At 35.8% G+C, this 17,867-nt stretch overlaps 1 protein-coding gene across 6 annotated transcripts in view; it reads left to right on the forward strand.

Annotated features, from left to right (window-relative positions):
- Wnk1 (WNK lysine deficient protein kinase 1) overlaps nt 1-17,867 on the forward strand; it is a 119,304-nt gene that overhangs the window by 61,422 nt on the left and 40,015 nt on the right. For 4 of the 6 annotated variants that reach the window (XM_038319641.1, XM_038319642.1, XM_038319644.1 and 1 more), the window contains exons 5-8: nt 5,569-5,657; nt 7,543-7,762; nt 9,065-9,398; nt 10,865-11,052. In XM_038319641.1, coding sequence (XP_038175569.1) covers nt 5,569-5,657; nt 7,543-7,762; nt 9,065-9,398; nt 10,865-11,052 — 831 coding nt within the window. Of the gene's footprint in view, nt 1-5,568; nt 5,658-7,542; nt 7,763-9,064; nt 9,399-10,864; nt 11,053-13,633; nt 13,892-16,389; nt 17,629-17,867 lie in introns of all 6 variants that reach the window. The other 2 variants (XM_038319647.1, XM_038319646.1) reach the window with 2 other exon arrangements.

Genomic DNA, 17,867 nt, shown 5'->3' on the forward strand with positions numbered 1-17,867 from the left:
TTTCTATTTGTTTTATTAGCTAGTAGATAGAAATTACAATGTGTAAAAACATGAATGTGTATGTTTGCATGAATAGGGTTAATAAGACAATTTAGGAACATCAATGATGAAAACAAGTTTAGGAGAATTTCTTATGTCCTTCCAATATTGATATAAAAGTCAGTCTATATTTGCCATCTTAGTTTATTATGTTACTGCCGGTAATTTAAATACATCCCCTTGAGATATTGTATTATGGATGGAGCCACATTTTTCCTCATTAAGTTTTCCGTTGGTTTGGTTATTTTTTTGTAACATTTGAGCTGTCTTCTCATACATAATCTAACTATATTCAACCTGTTATACCAAAATCTATTTCAGACAATTGCTTACCAATACTTTTTTAGGTATTTCTTTCCATTTAAAAGTTTACTTTATGCTGTATTGCTTTATTGTAGAAAACAAAAAGCCACTATAAAACAGAAAACTCAAATTTTCTACTATCATCTTTTAGTATAAGTCATCCATAAAATTGCTTAATTTTTAATTACAATTTTACTCATTGTATGTGTGTATGTCCACAACTCCTTGAATGCCACAGCACTTGTGTTTTTGGTTTTTTTGTTTGTTTTGTTTTTTGATACAAGGTCTCATGTAATCTAGGATGACCTTGAACTTGCTTTGTAACCAATGATGCTCTTGAATATCTGATCCTCTTGCTTCCACCACCTGGGTGGCAGGATTAGTCATGCAGCCCTAGTTTCAGTTTATGCTGTGTTGGAGATCAATCCAGGGCTTCATATGTGTTAAGCAAGTACTGTATCAACTGAAATACAACTTCCATTTTCTATTTCCTTTAGTCTTAAATTTGAAACACCTCTCTTGCTCTATTACAGCAGCTTTTGACTATAGCAGTATTATTTTTGTTTTATTAGGATTATATGAAGAACATTTCCAATAAAATCAATATTAAGACAAGAGTGTCTACGTTCCCCACTGCTACTAGTATAGTATTAGCTAGAGCAGTAAGATAAATGAAGGTGTTAACAAGTGATACAAATAGGAAAGGATGAAACAAAAGTATTCTTATTTGCAGATGATATGATTCTATGCATAAAAGATTTTAAAGCCTCCACCAGAAAACTCTGGCTACTGATAAACACATTCAGCAAAGTAGAAGAATATAAACTTTTTTGTTTGTTTTTTGAGAAGCAGAATACAAATTTAAAACACAAAATTCAGAAGCCTTCTTAGATACCAGCACCAAAAATATCAAGAAAGAAATCCTATTCATAGTAGCATGCAAATAATAATAATTTTGTAATAAATCTAATCAAGAAAGGGAAAAATTTGTATAATGAAAACTTAGACACTGCAGATGTAAAGACTTCCCATACCCAATTAATAGGATTGATATTATAAAAATGGCCATTCTACCAAAAGCAATCTACAGATTACTGTGGTCATCATCAAAATTTCAAGACAAAACACTGTTGTAGGTATTACCATCCCTGCTATTTTTTACAAAGAGACTTGAAGGGCACATTGGAGAAAAGAACATCTTCAACAAATGGTCCCAGTCAAGTTGGATGGTTACATGAAGAACAATGAAAGTAGATTTTTTTTTTTTCTGAGACAGGGTTTCTCTGTAGCTTTGGTGTCTGTCCTAGAACTAGCTCTTGTAGACCAGGCTGGCCTCAAATTTACCGAGATCTGCCTGCTTCTGCCTCCTGAGTACTGGGATTAAAGGCATGTGCCACCACTTTCCAGCAAAACTAGATTCTTATCTCTCTACCTACACAATGTGTACTTTGGTCTCCTTGTAAAAATTATCAGAGATGGTGATACCTACAACATCATACCTATATTATAGTATATAAGAGGGATTGGAAAGATTGTAAGAGCAGTGGATGACAACAGCAAAAAAAAGTTTTCTGGATATAGCAAAGTAACTGCACACATGTACTCAAAGCATTTGTGACATCATGTACAAGACTTGGGTAAAATAAGCCAAACAAAATCATAGTGTGGATAGGGAAGGTAGTCACACAGTATCACCCTGAAGAGCTCTTGGAAATTGCTGAGAGAGAAGACTCACTTTACTTGAAGGATTTAGCCCCTAAGAGGTTACTTCCCAGGATTCAATGGGTGGTCCTACACCCAAATATATACTGGCAGCAATAAATAGACTCAATGACTTTAATCAAAAGGGGTGTGTATAAATTGATTGGTAAGAGAAATGGGGGTAGACTTGATCAAGACACATATTGTGCCAGTATGAGATTCCCAAACAGAATTATGTGAAGGTAAATATACAAAAATGTTCTCTGTCGCCATTCTCAGAATTAAACATTTCAAATTACCTGCATATGAAACATTCACATTACCTGCATGTGACTTTAGGGTTTCACTCTACTACACAGTTAGCTGCTATGAAAAATTAGCATCAGGAGCACAATTTTCCAAATCAGGACTAGAAAGAATGCAATGGGTAATTAATGAGAATTAACCAAATCTGCATCTAACTTTTATGTTTAATGATTTTTTTGACACTGAATCTCTCAGTATATAATCCTAGTGGATGCCTGAAACCAGTGATAATACTGAATCTTATAATACATTTTCACAGACCTATAATAAAGTTTAATATATGTAATTTAGACATAACAGGAAATAAGCAATAATAACTAATAGAAATAAAATATTGTATCGACAAGGTCATTTATTGAACAGAATCAAGACAAATATTAATATTTTCAGACTACAGTTGATTGCAAATGACTAAAGCAGTGAAAAGTGAAGCCACAGATAAGGAAGTCAGACTACTATATTTTATTTAGGATTGTGAGTGATTATGTACCTTTCTGTGATCCAGTTATCACTAGCTTTATGTGTGTTACTGAGACTATACAGATAATTAGAATTTATGTAACTTTCCCTCTCATCTATGTGTTTATAGAAGTATACCACCACTTGTACAACATGTTGGTATATCTATTTGGATTTGTTTTGGAGGCTGTTTTTATTTTGGTTTGGGAGTTTTGTTTTTAGACGGGGCCTTACTATGGTGCCACCACATCTGGCCAAAGAATTTATATTTCATGAAAACTCTGAACTATCACTGTGTGCTGAACAATTTTATGTCAACACGACACAAGCTAAAGTCATCTTAAAGGAAGGAACCTCAGTTAAGAAAATGACTCCATAAGATGGGCCTGTAGGCAAGACTGTAGGACATTTTTAAATTAGTGATTTATGGGCATGGGCTCAGCCCATGTCGGTGGTACTGTCCTTGGGCAGGTTGTCTTGGGTTTTATATGAAAGTGGGCTGACTGAGTAGTGGTAGCACACGCCTGAGTTTGAGACCAGCCTGGTCTACAGAGCAAGTTCCAGTACAGACTCACAGAAAAACCCTGCTTGAAAAACCAAAAAAAGGTTTTGCTGAGTAAGACAGGAGGACCAAGCTAGTAAGCATCATCCATCAGCTCCTGCCTGTAGGTTCCTGCCTTGTTTTAGTACTGACTTTCTTTGATAATACTATGGAAGTGTAAGCCAAATAAACCTTTTCCTTCCCAAATTACTTTGGTCATGGTGTTTCATTACAGGGATAGTAACCCTAGCTTAGGACACACAGTGATGCTGTTTAGTTTCACATAGAGTAAGCTAATGAGTTTTCTTCTAAAACTAATTGTAATACTTTTATTTCATGTGAGCCTGATTAATTTGTCCTTTATGCTTTTTATTAGTTTATTCATTGTTTTTTGAGACAGGGTCTCATGTAACTCAAGCTGACCTTGAACTCTATGCAGTTTTCAGATGGGGCAGGTGGTTCAAGAGGACACTAGAAGATTACTGAGCACTAAGGAGTTTATTAGAAGAGGTTGTTTTTTGTCAAATCTGTGTGTATTGTAATCAGCAGGTAGGGCACTTGTAACAATGAAGAAAAAAAATTTGTGAAAGCAAGAATTTGATGAAGTTGCCTGGTAGGTTACTGTTGTAGGAGGCCACTTGTTTGTTCCCGACTGCTCAGCCCAAAATAATCACACAAAAAACATATGTTTTGCAATACTGTTTGACCAATAGCTTAAGTGTATTTCTGGCTAACTCATATCTTAAGTTAATCCATCTCCATTAATCTGTGTATCGCCACGAGGCTGTGGCTTACCAGGTAAAGTTCTGGGTCTTCTCCAGCAGGGCTACATGGCTTCTCCAAGCTCTCTGCCTTCCTTCTCCCAGCATTCAGTTTAGTTTTCCCCACCTACCTCTGTTCTGCCCTGCTATATGCTCAAGCCAGCTTTCTTTATTCATTAATGGTAATCACAGCATACAGAGGGGAATCCCACATCAGGTTACCTTTGGGGGCTCATAGGTAGATTCTAGCCTAGAGCAGAAGAAGACTACATAATGAGTCCACCAAGGAGATCTTTGTAGATACTGTGTATGAACTTGGTGGAGGTGACCTTGTAACCTAGCAGGAAAATGGCCAGAGGTACCAGGGTCAAGTTGGGGAAGACAGCCTGGTCGACTAAGCTGATTTATTTATCTATTCATGGTCTTGAACCCCATTTTGCTTCACATAGGATTATTAGAAACATTTTATATTATTTTTATTTCCAAGAACCTACAGACAAAGGAGAAATAGCATTGAAGAGGCTCCGAGGAGAGTCCCTCTTCTGAAAAGAATCAAGATCTGAATGGCAAGGGAGGGAGTTTCTTTTTAGACCTTTTTTTTTTTTTTTTTTTTTTTTTTTTTTTTTTTTGGTTTTTCGAGACAGGGTTTCTCTGCAGCTTTAGAGCCTGTCCTGGAGCTAGCTCTTGTAGACCAGGCTCTTTTTAGACCTTTTAAAGGATGGGGATGAAGAGTTAATTGACAGTAAGATTCTGTAGCCAGACTCTCATGATTCCCAGGCTGGATACAGGGAAGGGTATAAGGATAGGTGTGAAACGTTTCCATTGGTAACAGTAAGTTTTCTAGCTGAGGGCTCATAGACAGCACCCCAATAGGATGCCTATTAATATTTGTGAGAGGCTTCATGCTGACATACTACTCCAAGGATAACCTTGAATGCCTGATCCTCTTGCCTCCGCTTCCCAAGTGTTGAATTTATAGACTTATACAGCAGTTTCTGATTCTTATTTTTCTGTTTTATTTATATCAAGTTGCTCCTTAGTTATCCTGCCAAAACAATACTAACCCATAATTCTTTGTATAAAGCTTTTAGAATAGTATCATATAATATGATGCTTACCAAACTTTGTAAATTCATACCTATCCCTGGGTTCAATGTCCAAATAAAGGCTGAATTAATCGATGTGTTAGTTTTCAAGATTGAGGACAAGATTTTCTAACCAGTCAGGTTATACCATTTTAAATGTGAAGAAAGATATTGTCATCAGCCTAAATTTTTTTTTTTTTCTGTAAAAGTAAGATCTGTTGTACTCCTTATTGTTTCTTGAGATTGCCACTTCCTACCTCTGATCCCTACATGGATTAGGTCCTGCATCAGAAAAAAAAAGGCAAGGGACATTTAAAAAAATCAAAGATTCTTTTTTCATTAACATTTCTGTGGCTATTTTTATGGATTTTAGGGAGTGAAGCCAGCCAGTTTTGACAAAGTAGCAATTCCTGAAGTGAAGGAAATTATTGAAGGATGTATCCGACAAAATAAAGATGAAAGGTAAGTTGCTTCTTTGACCCCTGGTGTTGCTTGAACAATGTGACGTATATTTAATACTTGTGTTTCATTTTTCCATTCATAACATTTTTAAAAATTGGATTCTTTCCATTGAAACTACTCAGATTTGCTCTCTGTAACTGTAAGAATGTGATTTAGTGATGTTTAAGTAAGTTAAGTTTATGTTTAAACCAGAACCACCTTACACAGTCTCTGCATTCAATGAAAACTACTTATAACAATATAATAATTTAGAAAACCCTACAGTAGAGTTCATTCTCCAATGCAAAAAATTGATTCCTTAATCATTCTCCCTCTGAAATTTGAAAGTAAAGTAAAATCTTGGCTTTTGAAAATCAGCTTAGCTCTACAGGCCTTTATTTTCCTACCATTATACCAGGATTGAAAAAGAGCAAAACAGTAAAAATTCTATTGAGTAAACAGAGATTTCATGCAAGGCTTAGAAGAAGAGCTGGCTTAGTCATTTGTACAAACAAAGCTTTTCTGAGAAGAGTGTCCAGTATCAGTTATGCAGTGTAGCTAATGGGTCACCTGTAGGCTTAGCAAAGATACATGATTATTTGAAAAATAATCTGCCTTACTTACTCCCATACCAGTCTAAAAACAAAAGGCACGCCATCCTAATTAATATAAACTGTAAATTGAGCATAACCTATCTCCTAAAATACGGCCACAATTGGCTATATCAGCAAAATTGAAGAATTTTGTATCTTAACTCTTCTAGTCTCATGTTCTTTTCAAAACTTTGTTATTTAGAAGAGCTCTACATCATGATCTTTCAGACCGTTCAGCAGATAGTTATCTATGAGTTTCTGTTTTGAGATATACAGCCCTTAGAAGCTCTTTTAAGACTTTTTCAGTATAAACAAAGGGTTATTTGTTTTGAGTTTTAAAAACATTCTGTTTCATTTCTGGATGGAAAAGTTTCTTTGATTACTGGTATTTTGTATAAAGAAGATTGATTGTGGGGCTGGAGAGATGCCTAGGCGGTAAAGAGCACTGGCTGCTCTTCTAGAGGACCCTGGTTCAATTCCTGCACCCACATGGCAGCTCACAGCTGCCTGTAACTTCAGTTCCAGAATATCTGACACCCTCACACTAATGTACATAAAATCAATAAAATATTTTTAAAAAGATTGATTGTTTTGCATTCAACCTTTGACTTGCCTAATCCACTAGTTGTTGATAAGGAATTGAAAGGATTTATTGTAGTAAATAAAGGTTGCTGTTATAGAAAGTACCAAACTAGAAAACAACAAATTTATATTTTAGTTATGATTATATCATTTATAACTGTAAAACTTTGAGAAAGAATCTTAACCTTCCTCTGCCTTCATTTTATAATAGTCAGGAAATGGCATTCCATTGTTATTGTTCAAGGACCAGAGAAGGTCCTACACAGTGTTTTGTTGTCGTTTATTTTTTTGCTATGCTTCTGTGGTGTTTTGAAGCTTTGATATTCTGTGTATTATTTCCATAATTATTCTACTGACTAATGATCATTTGGTTTAAAAATTGACTCTATCAGCTGTTAATAAAATATTGTTGGCATAAGATGGTAGGCTGGGGATGAAGAAGTACTTGTCTACTATGTGCAAGGTCCTGGATTCCGTTGCCAACACACACAACGCTGTAACATTACCATTCAGATGGACTAATGTTAAAATGAATCACAAATTTTCCCCAGTTTTTTTCTCCTTAATTAAATAACAGTAAACACATACATTTAAAAGTCATTCTTGTGCCTATAAATGCTCTGTTAGTCTGAGGCCAGCTTGGGCAACATAAGAGATACTGTCTCAGAAAGAAAGAAAAATATCTTTTCAAACTAATGACTTCTTTTTTTAATTTTCTTTTTCTTTGAAAGATATTCCATCAAAGACCTTTTGAACCATGCCTTTTTCCAGGAGGAAACAGGGGTACGGGTAGAATTAGCAGAAGAAGATGATGGAGAAAAGATAGCTATTAAATTATGGCTGCGTATTGAAGATATTAAGAAATTAAAGGGAAAATACAAAGACAATGAAGCTATTGAATTTTCCTTTGATTTGGAGAGGGATGTACCAGAAGATGTTGCTCAAGAAATGGTAAATTGACTCTTAACTATTGTAGATTTATGTATACTGATACCAATAGGGGAAAAAACAAACATCTAATGAGTGTTGTATGTTGCATGTCTCATTAACATGAGGTTGTGTGATCCCATATGTCTTTGTCTTTGGATAGGGGGATTTTTCTATGACTTTTCTTTTAAGACCTTTCTTTGTATTTTTTGGTATTGTTTTGATAATGTGGGTTGGTTTTTAGTCCTTTAAAATTTTTATTTGAGGAAAAGAACATGTAGTTATAAGTGAATAAATAAAATAGACTGGAATTCTGGAGTCTTTCTGAAAACCTGTAAAGGTGAATAACTAGCTAACTGTAGCTGACTTTAGTCAAAATGTGTTAGTTATGCTGTTTTGCTTTGGGAACACTGAATTTATGTTTTTCCTGTTCCCTGAGTGCTGAAATTACAGGTATAGCCAATCAGACCAAGTTTGGAATTGTTTCTAAACATTGGTTAGCTTTTGATCCATCATTATAAACACTAGAGAGAAATACAGAATCATAAGGTATTTTCGCTTTGGTGGCTGGACAGGTAGCCCAGCAGTTACCCAAATTGAGCAGCTCACAATTGCTTATAACTCGAGCACCAGGAGATCGGATACCTTTGGCCTCTGTAGACACTCACACATGTACAATTTAAATAATAAAAATAAATATTATGAAAACAGTTTTTACTTTGAATGGTGTTTTCAAGATCAAATCACTCTGATGTATCCTGATGTAAAAGATCACTGTTCTAAAAGGAAACCCTTTTAGGAAAGCCAAATCTAGGTATGCCCCAGTGCCTAAAATAGCCAGTTATTATACAAAGGTAGTCATAAGATAACCTTACTAGGATTTATTAAAAAACAACAAAAATAAAACTATTCAGTAGTAGAAAAAGGGTCAGATATGAAAGAGGTACTTATTATTTTATTAATTTTATGTAATGTTCTATAAAAATGGTGGTATCCACTCTTTGTTTACCACAGTTGTAGGGAAACATATAATGCAGACTGGTAATTTTACTGTTTGGTGAAGAAGAATCCTAAGGTCTCTAATGTTAGTGGCACACATCTGTAATTCCAGTACTTGAAAGCTGAGGCAAGAGGATTTCAAGTTTGAGACCAACTATAAAATTGGTCTCAAACATTATAAAACTTGAAAAAAATACATGCACCCCTCCAAAATAACTAACCTACTTTTCTACAGTGGCTTTTGTTTGTTCGTTTGTTTGTTTCATTTTGTTTTGAAGTAATTTTCTCTAAATATCCTTTTTCTTAATATACCCTTTTATTCTGTAGGTGGAGTCTGGGTATGTCTGTGAAGGTGATCACAAGACCATGGCTAAAGCTATCAAAGACAGGGTGTCATTAATTAAGAGAAAACGAGAGCAGCGGCAGTTGGTGCGAGAGGAGCAAGAAAAAAGAAAACAGGAAGAGAGCAGTCTCAAACAGCAGAATGAACAACCACCAAGTGTTTCCCAAGCAGGAATTCAGCAACTCTCTTCTGCTAGCACTGGCATACCAACTGCTCCCACCACTTCTGCTTCAGTTTCTACACAAGTAGAGCCTGAAGAACCCGAGGCAGATCAACATCAACAGCTACAGTATCAGCAGCCTAGTATATCTGTGTTATGTAAGTGTTAGGAGAAGTAAGCAAAGTGCTAGTGATGCTTTTGATTATTTCCGTTCTTGTACTCATTACTAATAGAAGGGTGAAACACTGAGAAAATGTGCTTAAGATATAAGGATATTTGAAAACTTCTAGTGTCTTGACATTTTGAGTTTGTAGGTTATTTATCTATTTTATTTAGTTCCTTCAAGTTAAATTTGCAAATAATGAAGGGTAAATAAATTTTGCTATTTACACTTGAAGCTGTTAATCTGATTTCAGCTCTTTAGCAAAACTACCTAGAAGACCAAAGGTTGATGAGACCAGAGCTCAGTAATTGAATTAAGTATTTAACATCAAGTAAACACAGGTCTCCACAGAATAAGACCTCGAGGTTGAATTCAATTTAAGATGATATCATTCAGTGACAATCAGAAATTTTTTGTTTTGTTATTGCTGTTTTTTTTTTTTTTGGAGACAGGGTTTCTCTGTGTAGCCCCAGCTCTCCTGGAACTATCTCTGTTGATCAGGCTGGCATTGAACTCAGAGATCCACCTTCCTCACCTTTCAAATGCTGGGATTAAAGGCATGCACCACTACTGCCTGGCGAGAAATATTTTTTTAAGATTACTTCTTTTTTGCACAAGTCCCTCATTTAAATGTAGACAGGTACTTAATTGTCTCAAGTGCCACGTTGGGCTACTATCTGTCGAAGACCAGCCTTGATGAAACGTACCAGGGTAGGAACATGAGGATTAATTAGAATTATTAAGCAAAAGAAACAAGGATATAAGAGACAGGAACACAGAACAGCATTAGCAGAGAAATTCAGTGAATACTGAATCATGAATCCATCCTCATTTATTTTCCACATGCCTATATACTTCACTCCAAAAGGGGAAACGGGTGGCAACAGACTTCATTCAAATCATTCATAAGGAATAGACTTGAATTCTCTGACCTTTGGTCCGGGTGGAGTGGATTCACCTCTATACCCAAAATACTAATTAACTACACCCTAAGTCAGAAAATCTCTTGTTTGTAGCCACATCTGTTGTCAACAACTTTGAGAGAGCAAAAATAAGCTCAAATTCTCTGACTTCCAGTCAAGGGCGAAACAGGCTCACATCTTAACAAGACTGCTATTCTTTTGGTTTTGCTTTGTTTTGTTTTTTGGGTTTTTTTGTTTGTTTGTTTTGGTTTTTGGTTTTTTTGGTTTTTCAAGTCGGGGTTTCTCCATGTAACTTTGGTGCATGTCCTGGAACTCATTCTGTAGACCAGGCTGGCCTTAAACTCACAGAGATTCACCTGCCTCTGCCTACTGAGCATTGGGATTAAAAGCGAGCTCCACCACCACTGGCCTATTCAGTTTTTAAAATTTACTCAAGATTTTAACAAAGAAATAACCAATAACATTGATGTAATGAGTCTACAATGTGAACTTCTCCCTCTTCCATCTCCCACCCTCTAATGATTCATTTATCCTTCAGCTGATGGAACAGTTGACAGCGGTCAGGGATCATCTGTCTTCACAGAATCTCGAGTGAGCAGCCAACAGACAGTTTCCTATGGCTCCCAACATGAACAGGCACATTCTACTGGCACAGCACCGGGGCATACAGCTTCTAGTATCCAAGCACAATCTCAGCCTCATGGGGTGTATCCACCCTCAAGTATGGTGAGTAAATGCATAAGAAAATGTAATACTAAAATGATAGCCAATAGGTAATCTTCAGATTATTTCTTATGTCATCTAGGTAGCAATGTGAGTCTAAGGTAGAAAATATAAATGATCTAGTCAGTCTTTGTTGTCCGTGGTTTTCATGTGGGTAGATTTAAATAATAAAATGCTTAAAATTTTTATCTGTACTGAACACGTACAGATTTTTCTTGATATATTCCCTAGTAATACAATAATTTTTAAATGCCTTTTGAATTGAATTGGGTATTATAAGTAATCTAGAGATTATATACAAATACTATGATAATCTATATAAAAGATTTGGACAACTGCAGATTTTTGTTTCTGTTGGGGTGGCTTGGAACCAACTCAGCATAGAGACTGAGGTTTGATGTTATTTATAAAGGAAATAAGATTATAAGAGTATAACCAGAGGAGTTTAGTCTGGGTAACATACACATTAACAAGTGAGAATTAGCTGAACTTCAAACACAAAGTAGCTCTGTACAGTAAAACTGAACTGCACTCTCTTCACCTAGGAATTAAATCTGTTCAAAGTGGCATAAACTAGAAACAACATGATTTGTGGGTGGAGCAAGGCTTTTTAATTTTTTGAAAGCTTACTTAACTAAAGTAACAAGTGTTTTCTATAAGATTTTCTTTTGTACAAAAACCAGGTAAGACCTTCCAAACTATTAATAGAATGTTGCATGTGAGTATTATAGAGCAAAGTAATCTTTTATTGTATGACCTCTGACTAATTTATTGCTTGTATTTAGTTGATCATCAGTTGCTATGCGTGTTCCTTTCCCAGTATATGTTCATTTACCTTTTCCTTTATTTGGTATTTATTTTATTACCAGTTTATTTTCAGAGTCAGCTTACAGAAGTAGTGAATTTATTGGAATATGATGTATATGCACATTGTCCTTTGCAATAGTGAAAGTTAAATTAGATGAATAATAAAATATCCCCATTTTTTTGCTGACTCTCTGTGAGGTATTCAGAGGAAAAAAAGATCATATACTTCAGAAAGGAATTAGATGATAACTGTTCACTTTATATTACTTGTTTAGTACAATCTTTAAGCAGACTGATTTTCCTCCCTCCTTCCCAGAAGGCTTTTAATCCAAACTTTGTAGAATTCTTATATCTTCATTAAGTGAAAAAAAATTTTTTCAGGAAAATACTTTCACTCATAAAAGATGTTTATTTTGGAGTCCATTGATGGATCAGTTCTGCTTTGGACTTAGGTCCCAAGATGAATGGCCACATTAATTCAAAGAAAAGTACAACTAATATATAATAACCTTTTAACAATCTGTTCTTAACCTAAGTAGGGCAAATGACCCTGGGTGATTTATTTCCATATACTGACAAATATTAGTTTTCAGCACTTCTTCATTTCTTTGTTTCACCATTATTTTCAACTCTTGGCTTCCTCATCATGGGGGTTATGTCTTTTTTTTTTTTTTTAAGAGAAATAGGATTGATCATTTATCCAGATATTAAATGCTCAAGCCATTAACATTAGCTGTATTTATTTGTTACTCTAAAATTAGACTGTATCTAACTTTTTGATAACAGTCTTCTATAGAGTGATTATAAAGAATTACAAATATTTAGAATAATAAAACATTTTATAATCATGTTCTTTTTTCATTTCAAGAATTTACTATGCCTAAGAGAAAATTTAAAAAGAGAGACAAAGGTAAAAATTTGAAACCAAAATGAACTTAATTATGATGATACATACTAATTGAACTCCAAGTTTGGCTAAAAGCATTTCTTTGCAGCTAGTTTTGTAAAAGAAAGAGATCATAAACTTGCTCCAGGCACCTTTACAATATTAGACTAGCTCTGTACCTATGTTAAACCCTTTCTCTTAGGGCACTACAAACTTTGTAAGTTTAAACTGAATTTATCATATGGGGGAGGGGTTAATTCTTTAGAGATTCAAATTGAAGGCATTTCCCCCACTGACTTCTTTATAAAAGTACAAAGTATTTCTAATACCTAGTAGTAAATGTCAGAAAGCTATTCTTTTCTTCTATTTGATGATGACTTTTTAACCTTTGTAGAGAAAGTTGCAAGTGTATCTTGTAGACTATCTTCTAAAATAGAAAAGTTTTTTCCTCAAGTTTCTAGAGCTCTTGCAAATAATCTACTCCTAAAATCTTCCCAAATTTTATACTTTAGTAAATTTGTTATTATACTCTTACTAAGGTTTTAGAACTATAGTTCATTGTTACTTGTGTGGTACTCTATTAGTCAGTTTTTATTAATTCATGCACTTAATAGTTGGTGTTACTTCAAAATAGTCAAGATAATAATTGATCTTTTGTTCATACGAGAAAACCTGCAAAAAACCACCAAAACAGGGAGACTAGTTATGATATACCAGCTGTGCTTTGTAGAATTATGTCTCACCTAAACATTCTTTTTTTAAAAAAAAGAAAACTTTGCAGAGTTGGGGAGGGTAGAACATTTCTTTGTTTACTATGCCCTATTATCACTGTACATTTGGTTATTTTGTTTTCAAAGTACTGTTTTTCATGTGTGTTTGTTTTCTGTTTAGCCTCGTCGTGGCCGTAGCATGTCGGTTTGTGTTCCCCATCTTTCTGTTGTTCCCTCTCAATCCCGCATCTCTCCCAGTGCTCCTTCTACCCCACCACCAGTGCTGTCTGCACCTCTTTGTCCTTCCCTCCTTCGGACTGCCCCTGAGGAAACTTTTGCTGAAAAACTCTCTAAAGCATTGGAGAGTGTCCTGCCTATGCACTCTGCCTCTCAGCGCAAGCATCGACGCTCCAGCCTGCCTTCCCTCTTTGTCACTACTGTATGTAAATGTAAACTTCCTGACAAGTGAAAAACTATTACCAATGAATACATCCAGGCATGGAAAATTTGATTAAAGAGCCAAACTAAACTATTAGCTTGGTTATATGTTGTGCTTTTATGATAACAGCTATTTTTATAGAAAATATTTTTTAAAGAATACTTTAAATGAGAATAAAAAGCAAGGAGGCAATGAAATTTTGTTTAAATAGCACTTTTCAGTATAACTTTTATTATAATTTCCTAGCTTCCATTGATAAAAGGATTTGAATTTTTATATCTTAGCAGAACTATGTGTATTACTTATTATTAAACATATTATTAGCCTAATCAAAAATGGATTCTACCAAACATTAACCAAATGTGTTCTCTCCTCAATTTATTCTTCAACGATACAACTAGTTGAATCCTTTGTTTTTTAAAACCAGTCAATTGAGGAGTAAAAATTGATTTTAATTCAGTCATTTGTGTAAAGTGATATGTCAGGAAGCTAAAAGGCTGTTCCCTCTTTGGGAGGTACTTTTTCACTCCAAAGATTATATAAGATTGGGCATAGACTCTACTGAATATATTAGATAAACATATAGCATATATAACTTTTCTTGTCTCCATTAATGTCTATGAAGCTACACAACTTCTCAAATTACTAGTTGCTGTAAGACCTTGCTTGCTACTTTTCCAAACAGAAAATATAGTTAATATTCTGAACTAGTGTCACCAGAATTTTAAGATATTTAGTTAGGAAAATGACTACCTATGTTATAGCTTTAGGATAAAATTTGAATAATCAATAAAATGTTAGCATTTGATACAGAATACTCCTAGCAGGATGAAGAAATGGCTCGGTGACTAAAGTACTGCACAAGCATGGAGTGCATATCCCCAGAACCTATGTAAAACCTGACGCAGTAGTTCACATCCATAATCCCAGTTTTACTGGGGTGAGAAGGGAAGTGTTAACAGACTCTTCAGAATCTCACGGCCCTCCAGCCTGTTGTAGACAGCATCAAATAACAGAGATATGTGTCAAACAAATTGGATAGTGATGGCCAACACCTGAGGTTGTCCTCTGACCTCCCCCCCACACATCCATTTTTGTATTGTTAAGGATTGAACCTGGACCCTTGCATATACTAGACAAGCACTCCTGTTGAGCTATATCCCTAGCCTAAAACCAATATATTTTAAAAAGGAGTTCAGCCGGGCAGTGGTGGCACACGCCTTTAATCCCAGCACTCGGGAGGCAGAGGCAGGCGGATCTCTGAGTTCGAGGCCAGCCTGGTCTACAAGAGCTAGATCCAGGACAGGCTCTAGAAACTACAGGGAAACCCTGTCTCGAAAAAACCAAAAAAAAAAGGAGTTCAGTCCTTGGTAGAGAATTATGTGCATTGCATTTGGCAAGCTGCAAATCTAAGCTCAGTCTTAATTCTGGAAACAAAAATTGCTATTAAATTGATTTTGCTATTTATTACCTCCATTTTATCTGATTTTTCAGAATTAGAAAACTCGTGGTGTTCAACCCTTATTAATGTTCAGAAGAATGATTCGGCATCTCTAACATTTTGTAGTAAAACTATTAATTGTAGTTTTGGATACAGAAAGGAAAAAAACTAGTCACTTATCCTTTTGTTTGTTTTTTTAAAGATGATATCTCATATAATTACTCAGTATAGCCTTATATTCAAAAATCCCCTTGCCTCAGTTTCTTTTTTTTCTTGAGATTCATTCATTCATTCATTCATTCATTCATTATGTGTACAATGTTCTGTCTGCATGTATGCCTGCAGGCCAGAAGAGGGCACCAGATATCATTACAGATGGTTGTGAGCCACCATGTGGTTTCTGGGAATTGAATCAGGACCTCTGGAAGAGCAGTCAGTGCTCTTAACAGCAGAGTCTATCTCTCCAGCCCCCACCTCAGCTTCTTAAGTCCTAACATTATATAAGTGTGCATCATTGAACTTGACTTGTCTTATACCATCTACCAGAGATCCCTTTTGACTTATACTATTAGAAATTTCTTCTGATCATTTACTCTTAGTTGATGAAAATAACACTGAAGCCTCTAATAGACTACTATGGAACAGTAGCTTAAATTGAAGTATATTTTTAATTATAAAAATAGTAGGATTCTTTGTTGTCCTTTAATATTTTAACTTTAGGTTTTTCCATTGATAAAACTTTAAGAATGAACACATTTATTATAGATAAATAGAATAATCATTTAGGAAGTTTACTTCATACCTTTGCTTTGAGAGAGCAGATTTGTGGAAAAACAGCTGTTTTTTTCATTCAAGGAAGTACCAAAGATTGACTTTATTGGCCCTGGATGTATTTAATGGATTTTTACTATACACATAATTTCCAAAAGCATTGTTAATTATTAAAATTTGAGTGTGGCCACTTCATGGGGTTACACAGAACTATCCAGCTATGCATGTCTGATGTAATTTCACTTACTGAATGTATGAATTACTTGTCTTATTCATGTTGATACAGCCTCAGTCCATGGCGCATCCGTGTGGGGGGACCCCAACATACCCAGAATCACAGATATTTTTCCCAACTATTCATGAACGTCCAGTTTCTTTTTCACCACCTCCCACCTGTCCACCGAAAGTAGCCATTTCCCAACGACGTAAGAGCACCTCCTTCCTGGAAGCCCAAACTCGCCACTTTCAACCCCTGCTGAGGACTGTTGGCCAAAATCTTCTTCCACCTGGTGGCAGCCCAACTAACTGGACACCAGAGGCCATAGTTATGTTTGGTACTACAGCCGGTAGAGTAAATAGAGATCTATGTGAGATGCAGGCCCAACCTGTGTTTGAGCCAGCCCAGATTTACAGTGACTATAGACCTGGACTAGTACTGGCAGAAGAAGCTCACTATTTTATTCCTCAGGAAACAGTATATCTAGCTGGGGTGCATTACCAGACCCAGGTGGCAGGACAGTATGAGGGCATTTCATACAACTCACCAGTACTGTCAAGTCCTATGAAACAGATACCTGAACAGAAGCCAGTGCCCGGGGGCCCTGCCTCAAGTTCTGTCTTTGAATTTCCATCTGGACAGGCTTTCCTGGTAGGACACCTTCAGAATTTAAGATTAGATTCTGGACCGAGTCCAGCATCACCCCTCTCTAGTATTTCTGCGCCTAACAGTACAGATGCTACACATTTGAAATTTCACCCTGTCTTTGTTCCTCATTCTGCACCAGCTGTGTTAACTCATAACAGTGAGAACAGAAGCAACTGTGTATTTGAATTTCATGCTCAAACACCAAGTTCTTCTTCAGGAGAAGGAGGTGGGATTTTACCTCAACGTGTTTACCGAAATCGACAGGTTGCAGTGGACTCAAGTCAGGAAGAACTGCCTCCTCAGTCAGTTGGATTGCATTGCCACCTGCAGCCTGTTACTGAAGAACAGCGTAATAACCATGCCCCAGAATTGACCATTTCTGTGGTTGAGCCTATGGGACAGAACTGGCCAATAGGAAGCCCAGAATATTCAAGTGATTCCTCTCAAATTACTTCTTCAGATCTCAGTGATTTTCAATCACCTCCCCCTACAGGGGGAACAGCTGCACCTTTTGGCTCTGACGTCTCATTGCCCTTTATTCGCCTGCCTCAGACAGTGTTACAAGAATCCCCACTTTTCTTCTGTTTCCCCCAAGGAACCACAACTCAGCAGGTCTTATCTGCCTCATATTCTTCAGGAGGATCTACACTCCATCCACAGGTTATAGGACAACTTTCACAATTCTTTTAAACTACCCTATTTTGCACTAGTGCATTTAAGTATTCTATCTCATGTCCCTGAATCATGGATTTATGAGGAATGTTGTTTATTTTCTTAATAGAATTTCTTTTGTGGTTATAAATATTTGTACTAAATGAACGATAAAGCAGAAACTACCTGGTTTGCCTGTGATTGTAGTCATCAGAATTAATGACTCTATGTAGAAATTTACCTTAGTA

The sequence above is a fragment of the Arvicola amphibius genome, chromosome 2 (assembly GCF_903992535.2).
Source record: "Arvicola amphibius chromosome 2, mArvAmp1.2, whole genome shotgun sequence".
Classification (NCBI taxonomy): Eukaryota; Metazoa; Chordata; class Mammalia; order Rodentia; family Cricetidae; genus Arvicola; species Arvicola amphibius.